General features: G+C 52.7%; 7 protein-coding genes across 7 annotated transcripts; 1 reads left to right on the top strand and 6 right to left on the bottom strand.

Annotated features, from left to right (window-relative positions):
- Nucleotides 1–243: 243 nt before the first annotated feature.
- Nucleotides 244–550, bottom strand: Z520_00221 (uncharacterized protein; the record flags this gene model as incomplete). Its single annotated transcript, XM_016770742.1, has 2 exons — nt 244–461; nt 520–550. 2 exons carry the CDS (start codon nt 548–550, stop codon nt 244–246), a joined length of 249 nt encoding a protein of 82 aa, XP_016637652.1.
- A 546-nt stretch (nt 551–1,096) lies between these two features.
- Nucleotides 1,097–2,613, bottom strand: Z520_00222 (uncharacterized protein; the record flags this gene model as incomplete). Its single annotated transcript, XM_016770743.1, has 5 exons — nt 1,097–1,410; nt 1,529–1,956; nt 2,035–2,158; nt 2,224–2,341; nt 2,404–2,613. 5 exons carry the CDS (start codon nt 2,611–2,613, stop codon nt 1,097–1,099), a joined length of 1,194 nt encoding a protein of 397 aa, XP_016637653.1.
- Nucleotides 2,614–5,132: 2,519 nt separating this feature from the next.
- On the bottom strand, nt 5,133–6,352 carry Z520_00223 (casein kinase II subunit alpha; the record flags this gene model as incomplete). Its single annotated transcript, XM_016770744.1, has 4 exons — nt 5,133–5,237; nt 5,297–5,716; nt 5,800–6,173; nt 6,238–6,352. The coding sequence occupies 4 exons, from the start codon at nt 6,350–6,352 to the stop codon at nt 5,133–5,135; spliced, it is 1,014 nt and encodes a 337-aa protein (XP_016637654.1).
- Nucleotides 6,353–6,870: 518 nt separating this feature from the next.
- On the top strand, nt 6,871–7,956 carry Z520_00224 (uncharacterized protein; the record flags this gene model as incomplete). Its single annotated transcript, XM_016770745.1, has 1 exon — nt 6,871–7,956. One exon carries the CDS (start codon nt 6,871–6,873, stop codon nt 7,954–7,956), a length of 1,086 nt encoding a protein of 361 aa, XP_016637655.1.
- Nucleotides 7,957–8,106: 150 nt separating this feature from the next.
- On the bottom strand, nt 8,107–9,281 carry Z520_00225 (uncharacterized protein; the record flags this gene model as incomplete). Its single annotated transcript, XM_016770746.1, has 3 exons — nt 8,107–8,859; nt 8,926–9,165; nt 9,225–9,281. The coding sequence occupies 3 exons, from the start codon at nt 9,279–9,281 to the stop codon at nt 8,107–8,109; spliced, it is 1,050 nt and encodes a 349-aa protein (XP_016637656.1).
- Nucleotides 9,282–9,941: 660 nt separating this feature from the next.
- Z520_00226 (uncharacterized protein) lies at nt 9,942–11,489 on the bottom strand (the record flags this gene model as incomplete). The annotated part of the gene is made up of 1 exon (XM_016770747.1): nt 9,942–11,489. One exon carries the CDS (start codon nt 11,487–11,489, stop codon nt 9,942–9,944), a length of 1,548 nt encoding a protein of 515 aa, XP_016637657.1.
- A 577-nt stretch (nt 11,490–12,066) lies between these two features.
- Z520_00227 (uncharacterized protein) lies at nt 12,067–14,904 on the bottom strand (the record flags this gene model as incomplete). The annotated part of the gene is made up of 1 exon (XM_016770748.1): nt 12,067–14,904. The coding sequence occupies one exon, from the start codon at nt 14,902–14,904 to the stop codon at nt 12,067–12,069; it is 2,838 nt and encodes a 945-aa protein (XP_016637658.1).
- Between the last annotated feature and the right edge of the window lie 47 nt (nt 14,905–14,951).

Raw genomic sequence — 14,951 nt, forward strand, 5'->3', positions numbered from 1 at the left:
TCAGACTTAATATCCTTCGGACGAAGCGGGATAGGAGCAGAGCGACGTTATGGGTGTAACGAGTGGATTGTTATTGAGGGAAAAAGAACGATATGGCTACGAGACCTTGCCCATCCTTTATAGATGCTTTCCCAGTCATACACCATGGAACATCTGGCAGTCCGGTACTTTGCTTCAGGTGAGTCATATCTCGGTCGTGCAGTTCGGATCATCCAAATACAACTGCGAGGGTGAAAGGGTTTGTCAATGCGGGCCTTCAGTGTTATCTTGCATACTTTCTTTTGCAGTCTTCTCCTTGCCTGCTTCACCCATCACGGTTTGACCTTTCTCGTTGTCTTGCAGATCCTTTCCGGGCACATTCTGACCCATGGCGTCTTGTGCAGCCGAGCCTTTGGCCGCAGAGGTTATGTCGGAGGACACTGGAGGCGGTGGTCCAGAGGGAGAACCAGTTGGCGAGCCAGCTTGCAAGCATGTCAGTTTCTGTCGCGATCTTTGGTCAATGTTCGATACTCGACATACTTATGTTATGTGAGGCGGCATTGAGCGCCATGTTGAAACGAGAAAGCCGTCTCCAAGCAGGAGGGCGCCGAAACAAAGATCTGATAAGTATTTTGCTCGACTGCCTTGCGGCGTGGCTGCACTGGTTTCTTGCTCTTCAGGTCAATTCGAGGGAGATGAATACAACAAAGAAAGAGCCATAGACTATGCGAGCTGAACTAGGCTCGAAATATGACTGTGACGACAATTTCGAATTTATGGGGGCTTTATGAGTCGCAAACTGAGCCTTGAATGAGAATTGCTGCTACGGCCGAGCATAAGCGCCGCCCTACGAGCTGTTCATGGCACGTGTCATATGCTTGGCAAGACGCTAACTGTTTCTAGGGGCTCAGGGGCTTTCGATAGCGTACCTCCCTAGGTACCAGGTAGTATTCGATCTCATTATCATGCCTCGTTTCGCAGGAGGAGAACGCTGTAGAAAATGACACACCCAGGTACGACTGAGACAAAGGTTCTATCTCCACATATTCTTGCTCAAAGCTCTATCCCTGTCCAAACAACATCGCCAACTGTCAAATGTTTCAGTAGACAACATGAATCATTCGAGCTCTGACTCAATGACAGCAAATGGTCCCATTACCTTAGATGGCCATATCTTCACGATTTTCAGGCCTACGCTCGCCAGGAGCGCCGTCCATTGCTTTTCGCTCCGTTGCATCGAGCTGAAGGTAGTGCGGCTGATGTCCGCGAGTGATTCGAAGCCACTGCACCCGACAGCCGGTAAGACGGTCTCGCAGATAAGCAGCTTTGACTGGCCTTTGACCATGCCTTGGATCTGGTTCTGCAAGATCTCGCGGCACTTGGAGTCCGGGAAGTCGTGCAGGACACGACGCATGAAGTAGATGCGTGCGCCTGCGCAAGCGTTAGTTGAGGCAGTTAGGAAGAGGAGGGGTTTTTCTTTTTTTGGAGAGGGCGACCGAAGGGGGAAAAGCCCGACGCAAGGAATCTATCGCACGACACCGGTACTTACCACGGATAGGTTGTGGAGTAAAAAAGTCATACTCCATGACCTCGTATGCAGGATTTCTGGCACGTGCCTCGTCGATGATAGCGCCGAGATCTTGCACAACGAAACGCCCCTTGAGATGCGGATTCTCTTCCATGACTTTCTGCGTGACTTGACCATGGCCTCCGCCGACATCGACCATGACCACGCCACTTCCACCAGCCCCAGATTCAAGCAGGGAGCTCGGGACAGGGCTCACCAGTAACCCCGCCGCTCCTTTCATCGCCGAGTTGAAGCGAGCGAGACGCCCAGGGTCATTGCGCAGGTACGCGAAGAAGTCAGTCCCTGTTGCATAGTGTGAGAGGGTGTTTTCGGGCTGGTCAGGGTTCTTGTAGCCGAGCTCGGCAAGGTAAGCAGGCATCTTTCCAATGCAGCCCCAGCTGCTGTCAAATCTGAGGGAGCATAGAAGACGTCAATAGAAGCCTGATCAACAGGATAGAGAGAGTCGACGAATGGGAAGGAAGACTCACGTGTGCTTGTTCAAGTCCGCCGTTGCTGGCATGGTTAGAGCTCGCGAAACAGGCGTTGCAGCGTACGTTTCCTCCCCAAGCTCCGAGACAATGTGAAAGCCCGTCAAGACCCGCATGATGCGCACTGAGGGTCATGTCAGCAGACAATTTCTCACAATGCCGCCTCCCGCCGTCCGAGAATGAGCTCACCGATCAACGTCACGTCCGCTCCGGCCTTCTGCGCAAGCTCGGATGCAGTGGTTGACTGTCCAAGAAGGTTGAACAGGTCTAGCTCCAGGGCGGTCCGCACCACCGCGTTGAGCCATGGCTGGAAGGCGTCAACAAACAAACTGGGGCTGAAAATCTGGGGTATCGCAGCATCTTCCTCACCATGAAAGAGATAAGAGTGGCTTGTTGCGAAGGATTGACGGTCTCGCTGGCAATTCGAGTGGCGGTGGACCATATTTGCTCACGCACTTGGTTGACACGGGGTGGCTGGGATCTCTCCTCCGGCGTAAGCAAGGAAAGCGCATCAATTGAGGCATTGAGAGAGTCGCGCAAGGCGAGAAGGGTCGTAAGGTTGTCCGATGGGGCCGACATCATTGCTTGAGCCAATTCTCTGCAGTACAGCCTGATGCTTTTATAGGGGGTTGTCAGGTAGGACCAAAGAAAGGATTGAGAGGACAATTGAAACAGGTCGGTTTGTGATCTCCGAGAGCCACAGGGGATCGTGTAACACAAGGAGTTCTTAGTTTGTTGAGAATCAGGCTGACTTTGCTCGATGAAACCCAGCACCCTCAGCTAATGGTGATGCTTTGCTTCTGCGAATGAATGGGCAAACGGCAAGGGCAATGGAAGCGTAGCTCCAAGTGAAGCGGGAAGAGACGCTCAAGGTTCTGATACGACAACCAGACAATATATAAACATCTGTTGTCCACACGAAGGAGCGGTGACCCCTTTGCGACGATACTTTCTCGTAGTCAATGCGTGGCGTTGGCGGACGTCCGCTCCTGTAGTTGAACATAGCGCCTGAGTAGGCTTCAGGCCTCATGGCACAGCTAGATGAGAAGGAGATGCAGCCTCAAAACGGGGTCAATTCCCACCCGGGTATTCCCTGAGAATTCGTGTGGTTGACAGGAAGCGGCTGATTCGCCCTGGCTAACACTGCATGTTGACTCCATATGGCCTAAGCGTGAAGGAAAAGCTGTAGGAGTAAGAAATGTGTCGATAGCAGTCCATGTGCTACCAAGAAGTCACGTTTTGTGATTGGGTGGCCAAGGACTAATGCAAGTCAGCAAGGCACCGGAAGCCTCGAGCGCAATCCCACGCCAAGGTAAGGCCATCTGGCCCCTGACCCATGCCATTTCGAGCAAACAACGGTTACCGAGATAGTATATTATTGAAGCTGGCTTGAGAACGATGGACTAGTCATCATGAAATCAAAGAGTGAGAAATCAAGGAGGTGTGAAATGGTGCCGATGTTGCCGCTCTCTGATAGGGGCATGTCAGATTTTGACCTTACCTTCGTCCCTCTGGACCCGGATCTGACGCTCCGATGTGCCCAGGGTCTTTGCTAGGTTGATGGAGATATTTCTGATAATTCGAGTAATATGTTCGAATTTCCAAGGTAGTATGTGATCTTCCTTTTTATCGTCTTCGCTATTGATATCCCTGACCTTGTGAGTAGGCTTGGCAATGTTGTCTTCAGAGGAAAGTATCGTTCTGGTGACGTTTTCAAACCCATCCATTCCAGGAGTCTCGGTGTCTTCGAATAGACTCCGAACCGATATTGTGCAGTAGCAGATCCTCTTCGATGCTCAAATCGTACTTGGGAAGTCCTCACGAATGCTGGCAAGCTTACCATACTCGGAGTCCTACGAATGTGGTGCCAAAACGGAGAAAAGCATTCGGATACCTGGAGAGTGCATCGCCACGATTGTCAAACAGGCCAGGACAACAGATATCAAGTATGCTCTCAAAGATCCGCGGTTCAGGATTGATGTATTGAATAGTCTATCGAAAAAGACCCGATCGCTTGGAGAAGCTTGCAAGCAACGAGGAGTGTGAGGAGGAGTGTGAGAAGGAGTGTGAGGACGAGCATGTGGTCCAAGCAGCCTCATCTAGCGCCTTGGCAACTATGACATCAACGAACAGCCCGTCTGCTTCGACCCAAGTTCCTCATCAACCAAGTTCCTCATCTAGAGATAATAGCCGCATCGTCAGGCAAGTTTTCCCCAGTAGATATGGTTGTAGAAGCGGGTGCTGGGCTGCCAGGCGACACTCCAACAAATCAGCCAAAGTTCATTGCCACGGTCGTCGGAGCTGATCTCGCCGCAATGCAAGTAGACAGCAGACCTGTCATGACCACGACCACCCACTGTGCCTTGTATTCTCAGTGTGAAACAGTCTCAAAATGAGCTCAGACCAAGGGCGTCTTGCAAGCATGAAGCCAGACTGAGCAAAGAGGCTCGACCTTGATCAGATAATTCACCAGAAACGATGCAATTATCGGTACAATATAGGTGCTGAGATGATCAGACCGCCGATGAACCCAGTGGCTGCCAAGTAGCCGAGATATAAACAAAGTCAATAAGAGCAGCAGAACGGGACGAGAGATTCATCAACTTCCGCGTCCCATTTTGCTATTGATACTGAGCGAAAGGAGGGCGCGTGGGGCAGATACCTAGTATAGTGAGGAAAGGGACTGAGTAAATCAGGCCGAGCTCACACACAACCTTGTAGAAAGAAAATGGTTGCGAGAAGAACCAAAGGCAATGACATGGTACGAGAATTGTATTACGCTAGCGTGCCAAAGAGTGAGTTGAGTTCCTTGCAACACAAGCCCCAAGCCCCTTCATTCCTCTCCCGAGAAAGACGATTTCGCAGACTTTAACATCCTATCATGCTGGCCTCCACTGGTCTCCCCAAACTACACCTCTTTGGGCCGTTTCTTGAACCTGCTGTCCTCGCGCTACCACGGCGCTGTGGAGGTTGAGTCATCCTCATCGTCATCTCTCATCACTCGGTCGGAGAAACATCCTTGGGATGCCCCGTGCTCTTGTCCTTTGAGGTGAACCGCTGCCAGAAAAGAGTGGTCGCACCTCGCACTGAAGCTCCGCTCAAGAGACATGGTTCTGGGAGTTCTGCTGCTGCTGTTGTGCTGCCGCATTCCTCACGGGGGCGAAGTAGGGATGTGCCATGGCCTCTTGTGCAGTAAGGCGTTCCTATCGCAGAACAGTCAATATCAAGACACAGTATGGTCAACAAGCTTGGTGTAACATACCTGGTGATCGTATCTCAACAGCTTGTCCAGAAAGTCGATAGCTTCCGGGCTGACGAAGCGCTGGTTATCCGCATTGACGAAGCTCTGCCACGGCTTCTTCGGGAACCTACTAAGTATGTCGTCGTACTGCGCGTCCAGCTCAATGTCGTAGCGATCTAGATACTCGAACAGATCGTCGGTACCGAGCACCTTGGCGATCTTGACGAGCTGATCCGAGTTGCTGTTTCCGTGGAAGAAGGGTTCCTTGCGGAAGATCATGGAGGCGAACATTGCTCCCAACGACCACATGTCCAGCGAGTAGTCGTATTCCTGGTAATCGACAAGTAACTCCGGCCCTTTGAAGTAGCGGGAGGCGACGCGCACGTTGTACTCTGTGCCTTGGTGGTAGAATTCAGCGAGACCCCAATCGATAAGTCGAAGCTATGTAGTCACAACACCGTCAGCATACCCAGCAATATTCCCAACTCAGAACATCTTGCTTGTGTGATCTGGCTATCCCTCACCTTTCTTTTCGCATGATCGATCATAACGTTATGCGGCTTGACGTCCCGATGCATGATCCCTTTGCTGTGACAGAAATCCAACGCCTTGAGCAACTCAAAGATGTAGTAGCGCACGTCGTAATCCACGAAGCGGGGATAGAGGGTCCGGAAATCGGTGTTGTCGACATTCTCAAAGATCAGAGAGGGCGTCTTGCTCTGGCTGTCCCGTACCACGTCCAACAATGCCACAATGTTGGGACCACCGGCCAAGTTCTGAAGGATCTTGATCTCACGCTTAATTTTCTTCTTCTTGACCGGCTTGAGCACCTTGATCACGCATTTCTGGTAGTTGACGATGTTGATACCCTCAAAGACTTCAGAGTATTTCCCGCGACCTGCACAACTCGCCCGTCAGTTATTCCACCTCATGATATATTTGTCTCTCGCCGAAAGCCTCACCGATCTTCCTGACGATCTCGTAGTTCTCCAAAATGCCCCACGAGATGGCTACCGAGTCGTAGTCCCAGTATGACCGGGGCATGTTGGCGTTGACATCGGCGTAGACTCGCGCCATGGCTTCGGTTGCGTCGGCTGCACTGCGAGGAGATCGTGTGGCTGTGTCATGCGTTGGAGGAGGGAAGCAGAGCAGGGAACGGCTGGAGTGTGCGACGGCTAAACGGCAGGGAAGGAAAAGGCACGGCCAGCGACTGACTGCCTAATAATTGGAGGCAATAAGCCAAACAATGAAGATGGGAGAAATGAGTGGGTGGAATTGAGGGAGCCGTAGTTGTGGTACGGAAAGCGATCTCTGCTGCGGTAGCCTTGAGATCTACATGGCATCCCACGTTGGCAGGGATCCGACTAGGGATCACTACCTCGTACTAGTCTAACGGACATATTTTCCGCCGCGCCACAACTGCACCATGAAATTCGGTTCTTTTTCACAAGTTTAAATTTCACTCAGCATCAAAAGCTTTGTGCACGTCGGTGAGATCTGAGTTGCACCTCGACTGAAGACCGGTCTCAGTGACAACATGCTCGTCGTTGCCCTCGAACCGGCGCAGAGTCGCGTCCCCCAAAGCCAACAACACCATGCCTTTCCACGACCTTAACGTGGTGTACACTCCCAACCATGTAGACCTCTCACACACGCTCGCCTTTCACGCCGAACTGGGATATTCGGTGCTCGCTATCTCTGTCTCTGTCACAGGCAAACTACCGTCTACACCTCAGCCTATCCCTGTGTCATCAATCACCATTCCAGCGAGCATCGGCACAGTCCTCACGCGACTGACGCTCACGATCTCCGACACGACTCAAAACCACCGTCTCTCCCAGTTCTCGCCGGCATACTCCTTGCTTGCCCTGCGCCCAACCACGGAGAAGACACTCCAACTCTGCTGCACGTCCCTCGACTGCGATTTGATCTCCCTCGACTTCTCTCAACGTCTGTCGTTCCCCTTGAAGTTCAAAACTGTATCTGGGGCACTGCAGCGCGGGATTCGTTTTGAGATATCCTACTCGCCTGCGATTCAGGCGGGAGGAAACAATGAAGCGAGGAGAAATTTGATCAGTGGTGCAACGGCACTGATTCGGGCAACGAGAGGCAAGGGAATAATCCTGAGCAGTGAAGCCAAAAATGCCTTGGGAGTGAGAGGACCTCATGACGTGATTAATCTGGCAATGATCTGGGGACTGGGGCAAGAAAAGGGAAAGGAAGCACTGTGTGAGGAAGCCGGAAAGGTCGTCAGGTTGGCGGGTATCAAAAGGTCAAGTTTTCGAGGTGTTATCGATGTCATCGATGGAGGTGAGAGCTCTTCGGCTGCTAGCAGGGCTGGAGGGGACAGAAAAGAGAACACTACTCAACGTAAAGTTGTTCGGAATCAAATGCCGAAGGGAAAGGAAGTGGAAACGATCGTCAATGGATTGAAACGGAAGGCATCCGAATCACGTCTGGTAATTTCAGCCCATCAGGACAATCAGCTCACAGCGGAAGAGAGACCGCCTTCGAAACGCGAGATGAAAAGAAGAGCAAAGAAAGCTAGAATGGAAGGTGGTGATGGTAGTAAAGCAGGGCCCGACGACGCAGATACACTCCGCGCCCAGGATACCGCTGCGTCAGATTTTCCTATCAAGCACGAGGCACTCTCCGATAAGATAGTGCCACCCAAAAGCTAGGGACCAGGGAATGTCTTTCCTAGAGTCCGGCTTCTCAATATACAAGAAATGAAATGCAATAATAACTTGTCCGATCCAATGTCGTCCATGTCCTCAAAATCACGGGGTATATTCGTTCAATGTTGCGGGGTTTTCGTTTCTTTTGCGAGTCTATGATAACATAGTCGGTACAGGTGCTCTTCTTCCAATGCCTAGCGTATAAGCGTTCTTGAGCGTAAGGGTTGCGGGATCGATAGTATCGAATGAGCCGACCGGAAACCCGCCGCTTGTCGCCGAGGCGGCCACCGCAGATGCGGCGGATTCAGTTGAGGATAAGGTTGTCGTTGTTGTCGTTGATGATGAAGACGAAGACAAGGATTTGGAGGTCGTAGTGGAAGTTGTCGAGGTTGAGGAAGATGCTGCTGCTGATGAGCTGGTACCGGTAGCCGAGCTCGAAGCTTCTGTCTCAGTAGCCTCCCCTGTTTTAGTAGGCTTAGCCATGTTAGATGAGACGCTGCTACTAGGGCCAGAAGGTATCGTACCAGATGTGGTCATCGCAGAGCCTGGAAGAAATGTCAGCGGCGTGGTCGCAATGGTAAGGGCATTGGGAAACCTACTCGATGACTCTCCAAAGAAGCCACCCGGAGAGACAGTAGCGGTAGGTGCCGCAGCGGGTGGAGCACCAGCCACCGTCACACCGGTCTCGACAGCTTCAGATGCTGGGATCGATGAAAGGCCAGGGGTAAAGGAGGGATTGGTGGATGTGAAGATGGCAGCATCGCCCATACCTCCCCATTCGAAGCCGGAGGCCATGGGAGGCGGACTACCAGAACCACACCAGCACCCGGGAGGAGCATTCATCCACTGAGTCACATAGGCGGTCACGGTGCTTCCGGTACAAGGGGACACGGCCGTCACGGTGGTCTGCAATGCTCGATGTCAGTACTGCCAAACTTGACACATGTCGAAGCATCTCAGATAAACACTGACTGTTTCGGTCATAGTCTCGGTCATGGGAGGCGGGCAGCTCGCAGAAGGGCAGCTCTGGGCTTGGACGGCAGTGGTCGGTGCAGCTTCCCAGGACGAGGTATACTGGCTGTTGTAGCTGTTGCCCCCCCAAGAGTCACCCTGGCCGCTGCTATAGCCACCGCTGCCGTACTGGCCTCCTTGGTTCATCCCGCCGCTACCTCCATTGCCCCAACTAGAGCCCATGTCGGAACCAGCCGAAGCCTATTTGCGGGTCAGCCAAGCAGTCACACAGGACTCGGGGAAGTGCAGGAGACACGTACTTGCGCCAGGCAAGCGGCCAAAACGGATAGAGTGAAAAAGGAGCGGACAGCCGGCATCGCGATAGAATTGGAATGCTTTTTCACAAAGGAATGGCAAAAAGGAGAATTGAAAATTAGATGCTGGACCAGCAACAGAGAACGAATGACTCTTTTGGGGGAGGATGAGGAAGATGGGAGATGGAGGATGAGAAAATATTGCGAAACCCGCGACTCTAAATGGGCATTTTGAAGTCCAGATGGAAAGGGGACATGGACGAGGACCCAAATTGAAGGGAGCTGACTGTTCTCGGTGTGATGGACATCCGGACAGCGGCTTCAGACAGCGAATGCCACGAAGTGAACATGGTAAGAGACGGGCAAGGAGAGGCGAAGTGGTTGCAGCGGGCGGCCATCAGGTCGCGATTGGCCGAGCATCATCTCAAACACCAGCTGCGACGTTTGCTTCTTCATCACAGTCTCGAAGTTGAGCCTCCCAGTGGCTGGAGGGTATCAGGTTGAGGTTGATTTGTAGCAGACAATGGTTGCTGAGACAAAGGGGTGTTTCAAGCTGGGCGTAGGATGGGCGCTTGGCGTGGACCTGTGGCAGGACGCGGTCTTTGGTTCTCTGATTGGTCAGCCTTATCTACGTAGCCGATGCTCTAATAATACAGCCTTGCAGGCTCGGAGCGCCACCTCGAAACTCAATAGTCTAGATCCCCCTTCCCCAGACCTCGACTCTTACTCGTCTATCTTTGCTAGCAGCTCCCGGACCTTCGCAACAAAATCATCTACCTTGACAAGCACACCGTCCTTCTCGGGGTCCCCTTCTGGAAGGCCCATCTGCTTAACCTTCACCTCACCTCTTGCCTGCTCATCTTCACCAAGGATGACTGCAATTGGTGCCCCAGCACGGTCTGCCTCTTTGAATTGTTTCTGCAGCTTCGCCTTCTGTTTCCAGAAGGTCTCTGCTCTTATACCAGCATCCCTCAGAGCAACGAGAATGTCGATCCGTTCCTCGAACATTCCTCCAAAGCCGGAACCGCCAAATGCCATGACATATGCATCGGTTCGGTTGCGTGTAATGTAGCTGAACTTTTCCCCCTTTGCAATCCTAGCTTTGGTAATGGCAATTATGCGATCAATCCCAAAACTCACACCGACGCAGGGAATATTGGCGTCGGGTCGGAATCGTTCGACGAGGTGATCGTACCGACCACCCGCGGCGACCGAGCCCACCCCCACAGACGGGTCTTCAGATCTGTCTTCGTCTTCAGTGACTTGCTTCTTTTCCCTCTTAGGAATACCATTGGGGGCGCCATTCGTAGCAACAGGTGCCATGGGAGGCGCGGAGTCGGCCGGCGGGGCAGGTGTGGATGTAGGAGCAGAACCTTCAGTGACGACTTCGTAGATGATGCCCGTGTAGTAGTCGAGGCCACGCGCCAGAGATAGATCGAAGGAGATCTTGTCCAGAGCCTTCCACCTCCGTAGGTAACGCATCAACAGCTCCATCTCTTCAATGCCCTTTTTGGCTTTGGGGTTGCTCATAAGAGCCTCATCTTTCTGTAGCTCCTCAAGTAGCTCTTTCCCTCCCTTCCTCGTAACGTACGTCTGGATTTTGTCTGCGACTGATTCCTCGAGACCCTTTTGCTCCACCATCTCCTTCTTTACTTCAGCCCAGGGCAGCTTATCTAGTTTGTCCACAGCGCTGGATATCGTCCTGATCTTTTCGTCGGGGACGCCGCATACCTCGAAGAGCCCGTCCAATATTCTTCGGTCATTGATCTTGATCGTGTACCTCCCACTCCACTCGAGGGTTTCGAAGACTTTGACGATGATCGAAATCATTTCACTGTCATTGAACATGGGAGCACTCTCGCCCGCAAAGTCGATGTCACATTGCCAGAACTCACGCATGCGTCCTTTCGAGATAGCAGGTTGATCTCTCCTGTAGACCTTGCCTATTGCGTATCTCCTCCAGGTCTCAATGTCCGGATTCATGGCCAACCATCTGGCAAACGGCACCGTCATATCGTAGCGTAGTGACAGGAGCTCGCCGCCCTGGTCCTGCAGGTCGTAAATTAATTTGGAATCCTCGCCATATTTCCCTTTTAAAACTTCCTGCAGCTCAAAAACAGGAGTGTCCAGCTCGAGCCCGCGATAGTGCTCGAACACTTTCTCGATTTGCCTCCTGATAGCTTTGAGCAGGTCGATATCCTCACCAGACCAATCTCGCGTGCCCTTCGGGTTCTTCACCACTTCCTTGCTCTTCTTCTTGTCTTTCCCCATCGTGACGCAGTACCGAGGGCGACAGCTGAGGCCTGAGGGTGGGAATATGGAGTAGATGCGTCGATTGATGGGCAGACTTGTGCTACACGTTCGTAGCAGACTGCGCATGTATAAATGTCGTGGCAAGGTTTCGATTGACACATGAGAAAATGAGGCCCCTAGTAAGGTAGAAATTATTGGGCACGAACATCACGTGACGGGTTGATCTGACTCATTTCGCAGGAATCTATTAGGGGTGCTGGCTCGCTGGGTATAGAGTCGCAGTAGCTGAGCGACAACCCCCTAGGTATCTAGGTACAAAGCAGAACTTTCTCCTCCTAGTGACCCTGAGCGACCTCTTCTGTAGTGAATCAGCTTCCAAGGTATGGGCGGCCCTGAGAAAGGACCCAGCAGAGCCTAAGACTACGCTTATTTGACGAGTCAAACGCAGCAATCACTTCGTTTACGATATATATAGATCAGGAACCGCTTTTGGGAGAAGCTATCGCAAATCACCTACCACCTAAGTCGACTACATCAAAGCCCACAACTAGCCGACATGAAGCCCGAGTCATCCAAAACGACGACCAAAGTGGTCCTACCACGTAGTTGAACCCGGAATATGCCCTGGACTGTAGCTCCCTCTTTGCGGACTACGCAATGCGCCACCAATGACCCCCGCTGCTGCTGGACTGCCATTGTTCTTGCCCCTACTGCTGCCACTTCCTTTACGACCATTCATCTCGTACTCGGTGGTGGTAGGCATCGGCGGGATCGGGTCGGCATCTTCAAAGTCGGCAGAGAAATTGCTAATTCCACCAGCAGAACGATTGGTATCCGATCTCGGTCGTCGTTGGTCACCTGAAGGCAGCGTCTTGGCATATGCAGCGAAAGGGGATCCTTGGACTTCGGGGATGACGGGGCTGTTGGGAAATGCTTGGAAGCTCCCAAACGCAAACGGACGGGCGTGCTGCGGGGGAGGACGAGTGCCAGGTAATTCGCCTTCTGGTGTGAGAGGACCACTGTTGCTGAGCATCATTTGTCTTTGAGCCATCTCTTGTTTCTCCAAGATATCAAGGTCGCGCAGATTGGTCTCCCACCGCAGCCTCGCACTCCTCAGGTCCCTGTCCAGATTATAGATCTCTTGACTGAGCTCGGCCTCACGTTTCTGTTGCTCGGCTCCCTTGGCATTTGACTCTGCAGCTCTTCTCTCCTTCTCATTCAGTCCTTGGGCATTGGCTTGAGTGATCCTATCGTGCTGCTCGGTCAGCTTAGAGTTGCGGGCAGTAAGACGTTCTTTTCGCGTAACAATTGTGTTCAATTCTTGGTTGACGCAAGCCTTGTCATCATGCGCAGCTGAACGTGCCTTTGCCAGAGCATCGTTGGCTTCAGAGAGGAGTTTCTGCTGTTCATCGTGGGTTTCTTTGGCGGCGGCGTGGTCTTCACTCTCATCATCAGGCGTAGAAACCAGGTTTTCGAGCGCGGCGTCGAGCTCTTGGGTTGCATCCTCGGTCTGTCGGATATTTCGTTCAGCCTGCAACAATTTCTGCTTTTGCTTTGTGTCGTCACTGGCGGTTTTCAGTCGAGTGTTAAAGGTATCAACCTCCTTTTCCACCTTGACCAGTGCGGTTCTGTGCTGACGTCGAACTTTGGTGAGTCGATTGCGAGCTTCATTCAACTTGGCTTCCGCGGTCGAGATGGAGTTTTTCAGGGTGGTGGTAGGTGAAGATGGCGTTGAAGATTGGCGGACTGACGCCGGGGCCATTGAGGCGGGCACATCTTTATCCAACAGCATCGGCGTCTTGACCATGATGGATGCAAAGCCTTCATCTCCCTCGCAGCTAATGAATGTACAGGTGTAGGTGCAATTGGGCGCAAGCCCAGAAATCGTACCCGCCCACTGAGCACCAGCGCCGTCATTGTGGGAAGAATTTTCGAGCGGCTCGAGGGATACCGCGTGCCACTTGGCGCCATTGATGCGGACGTAGAACGGCCTGCAATCTGCTCCCTGGGGAGGTTTTTGTGTTTGCTCCGATTCGTAGATGTAGGTTGCTTCAAATGAGATCGATGAAGGTTCCACATTGATGATCCAAACGAGGTCCTGGTGAGATGCTTCGAAAGGGCTCCCTTCCTTATTCCCAACGCTTGGGAGAGCCTTATTGTGCTCGACTTCTCGTAAGACGTGGACTTTGGTGCTGGCTAGAGCAGCCCAAAACGGTTGTTTGCTTCTGACGTGGTTTGCTTGACGCCTGCGCTTCTTCGCGCTCATGCCTTTGCTATCTTTGCCGTCTTTGAATCCAGGCGTTGGGGGCGGCTGGTAATCGACAGACGACGAGACAGCCGTAGGGGCGGAGCCATCCAGCACCGAAGCATCCGACACTGATCCCGCTGAGGCTTCAGTATCTATGCGTTTCGATTTGGCTGTTCCTGTGGTGTATGAGGATATATAACGTCGGAAGCTCGCCATGACACCTTGCGCGATTATGTGTATGGCGAATAGACTCCTAAAATATGACGGTGGGCCGGGACTGTCGCCGAAATCGTGGTCCGAAGGTAGAAATTTTAGATAGTCCATCAGTCCGGTCTGGGAGAGGAGGTCGATAGGCACTAGATTCGAATAGAGAAATCGACGAACATCTCGACTCCGCGCCAGGTGCAGCAGTAGCACCCCTGCCACACAGAATGTATTGACTCTGCTGTTCTTGCCAGAACTGCCATTTCCAAGCGTAATCGCGATTTGTATCTGAGCCAGGTCGAGCGCGAAATTTTGAGCCCACGTCCAAAGTCCGACCCACAGTCCGAAGCAGATTGTGTCAACGATAGCAGTAGTGCTGAAGTTGGGAACACCGGCCGAGCCTTGAAAGATGTCGAGCAAGGATATTAGCGAAGCCGGGGCACCACCTCCTGGCATCAGAGTCAAAGACGCGAATAAAGCCTGGACAATGGTCAACACCATCGACGGCAGCGCGAGGAGGACGATCAGCAGAGAGACAGTATCGCAGGCCGGGCGGGAGCGCAGAATTGTCGAGGCCAGATGAAAGGCGCTGATGTCCTGAGCGGACTTGGATCGGGAAGACAGCATATCGCCTCGTCTTTGATGTAACATGGCCGATCCATTCGTCTCCCACTTGGTATCCTTCTCTTTGGCAGCGCTCAAGTCGGACTCGCCGGCCGCCGGTTGAGAATTGAGGGAGCCTTTGGACGTGTCCTGCTGCGATTCAGAGGTAGCTGCGGGAGATCGATCGTTGGCTATTGCGCTCGCAGAGTTGTCGGTCGGGCTGGACTGGGGAGCAGGTTCGGTTGGGGCAGGGCCCTTCGCGGTGCCATTGAGATGACCATTCGATTTCTGTTTGGTGACACGTTTGCCGGGGCCTACAAGACCGTTCTCATGGCGGTTATTGTGCTGGTGCTTCTTCGCCGCAGGGTTTCGCGGCATGAAGGTCTGGAAGGCTGGTGGTGGGCTCCGTTCCAGTCGGCTTGGTG

The sequence above is a fragment of the Fonsecaea multimorphosa genome (assembly GCF_000836435.1).
Source record: "Fonsecaea multimorphosa CBS 102226 unplaced genomic scaffold supercont1.1, whole genome shotgun sequence".
NCBI lineage: Eukaryota > Fungi > Ascomycota > Eurotiomycetes > Chaetothyriales > Herpotrichiellaceae > Fonsecaea > Fonsecaea multimorphosa.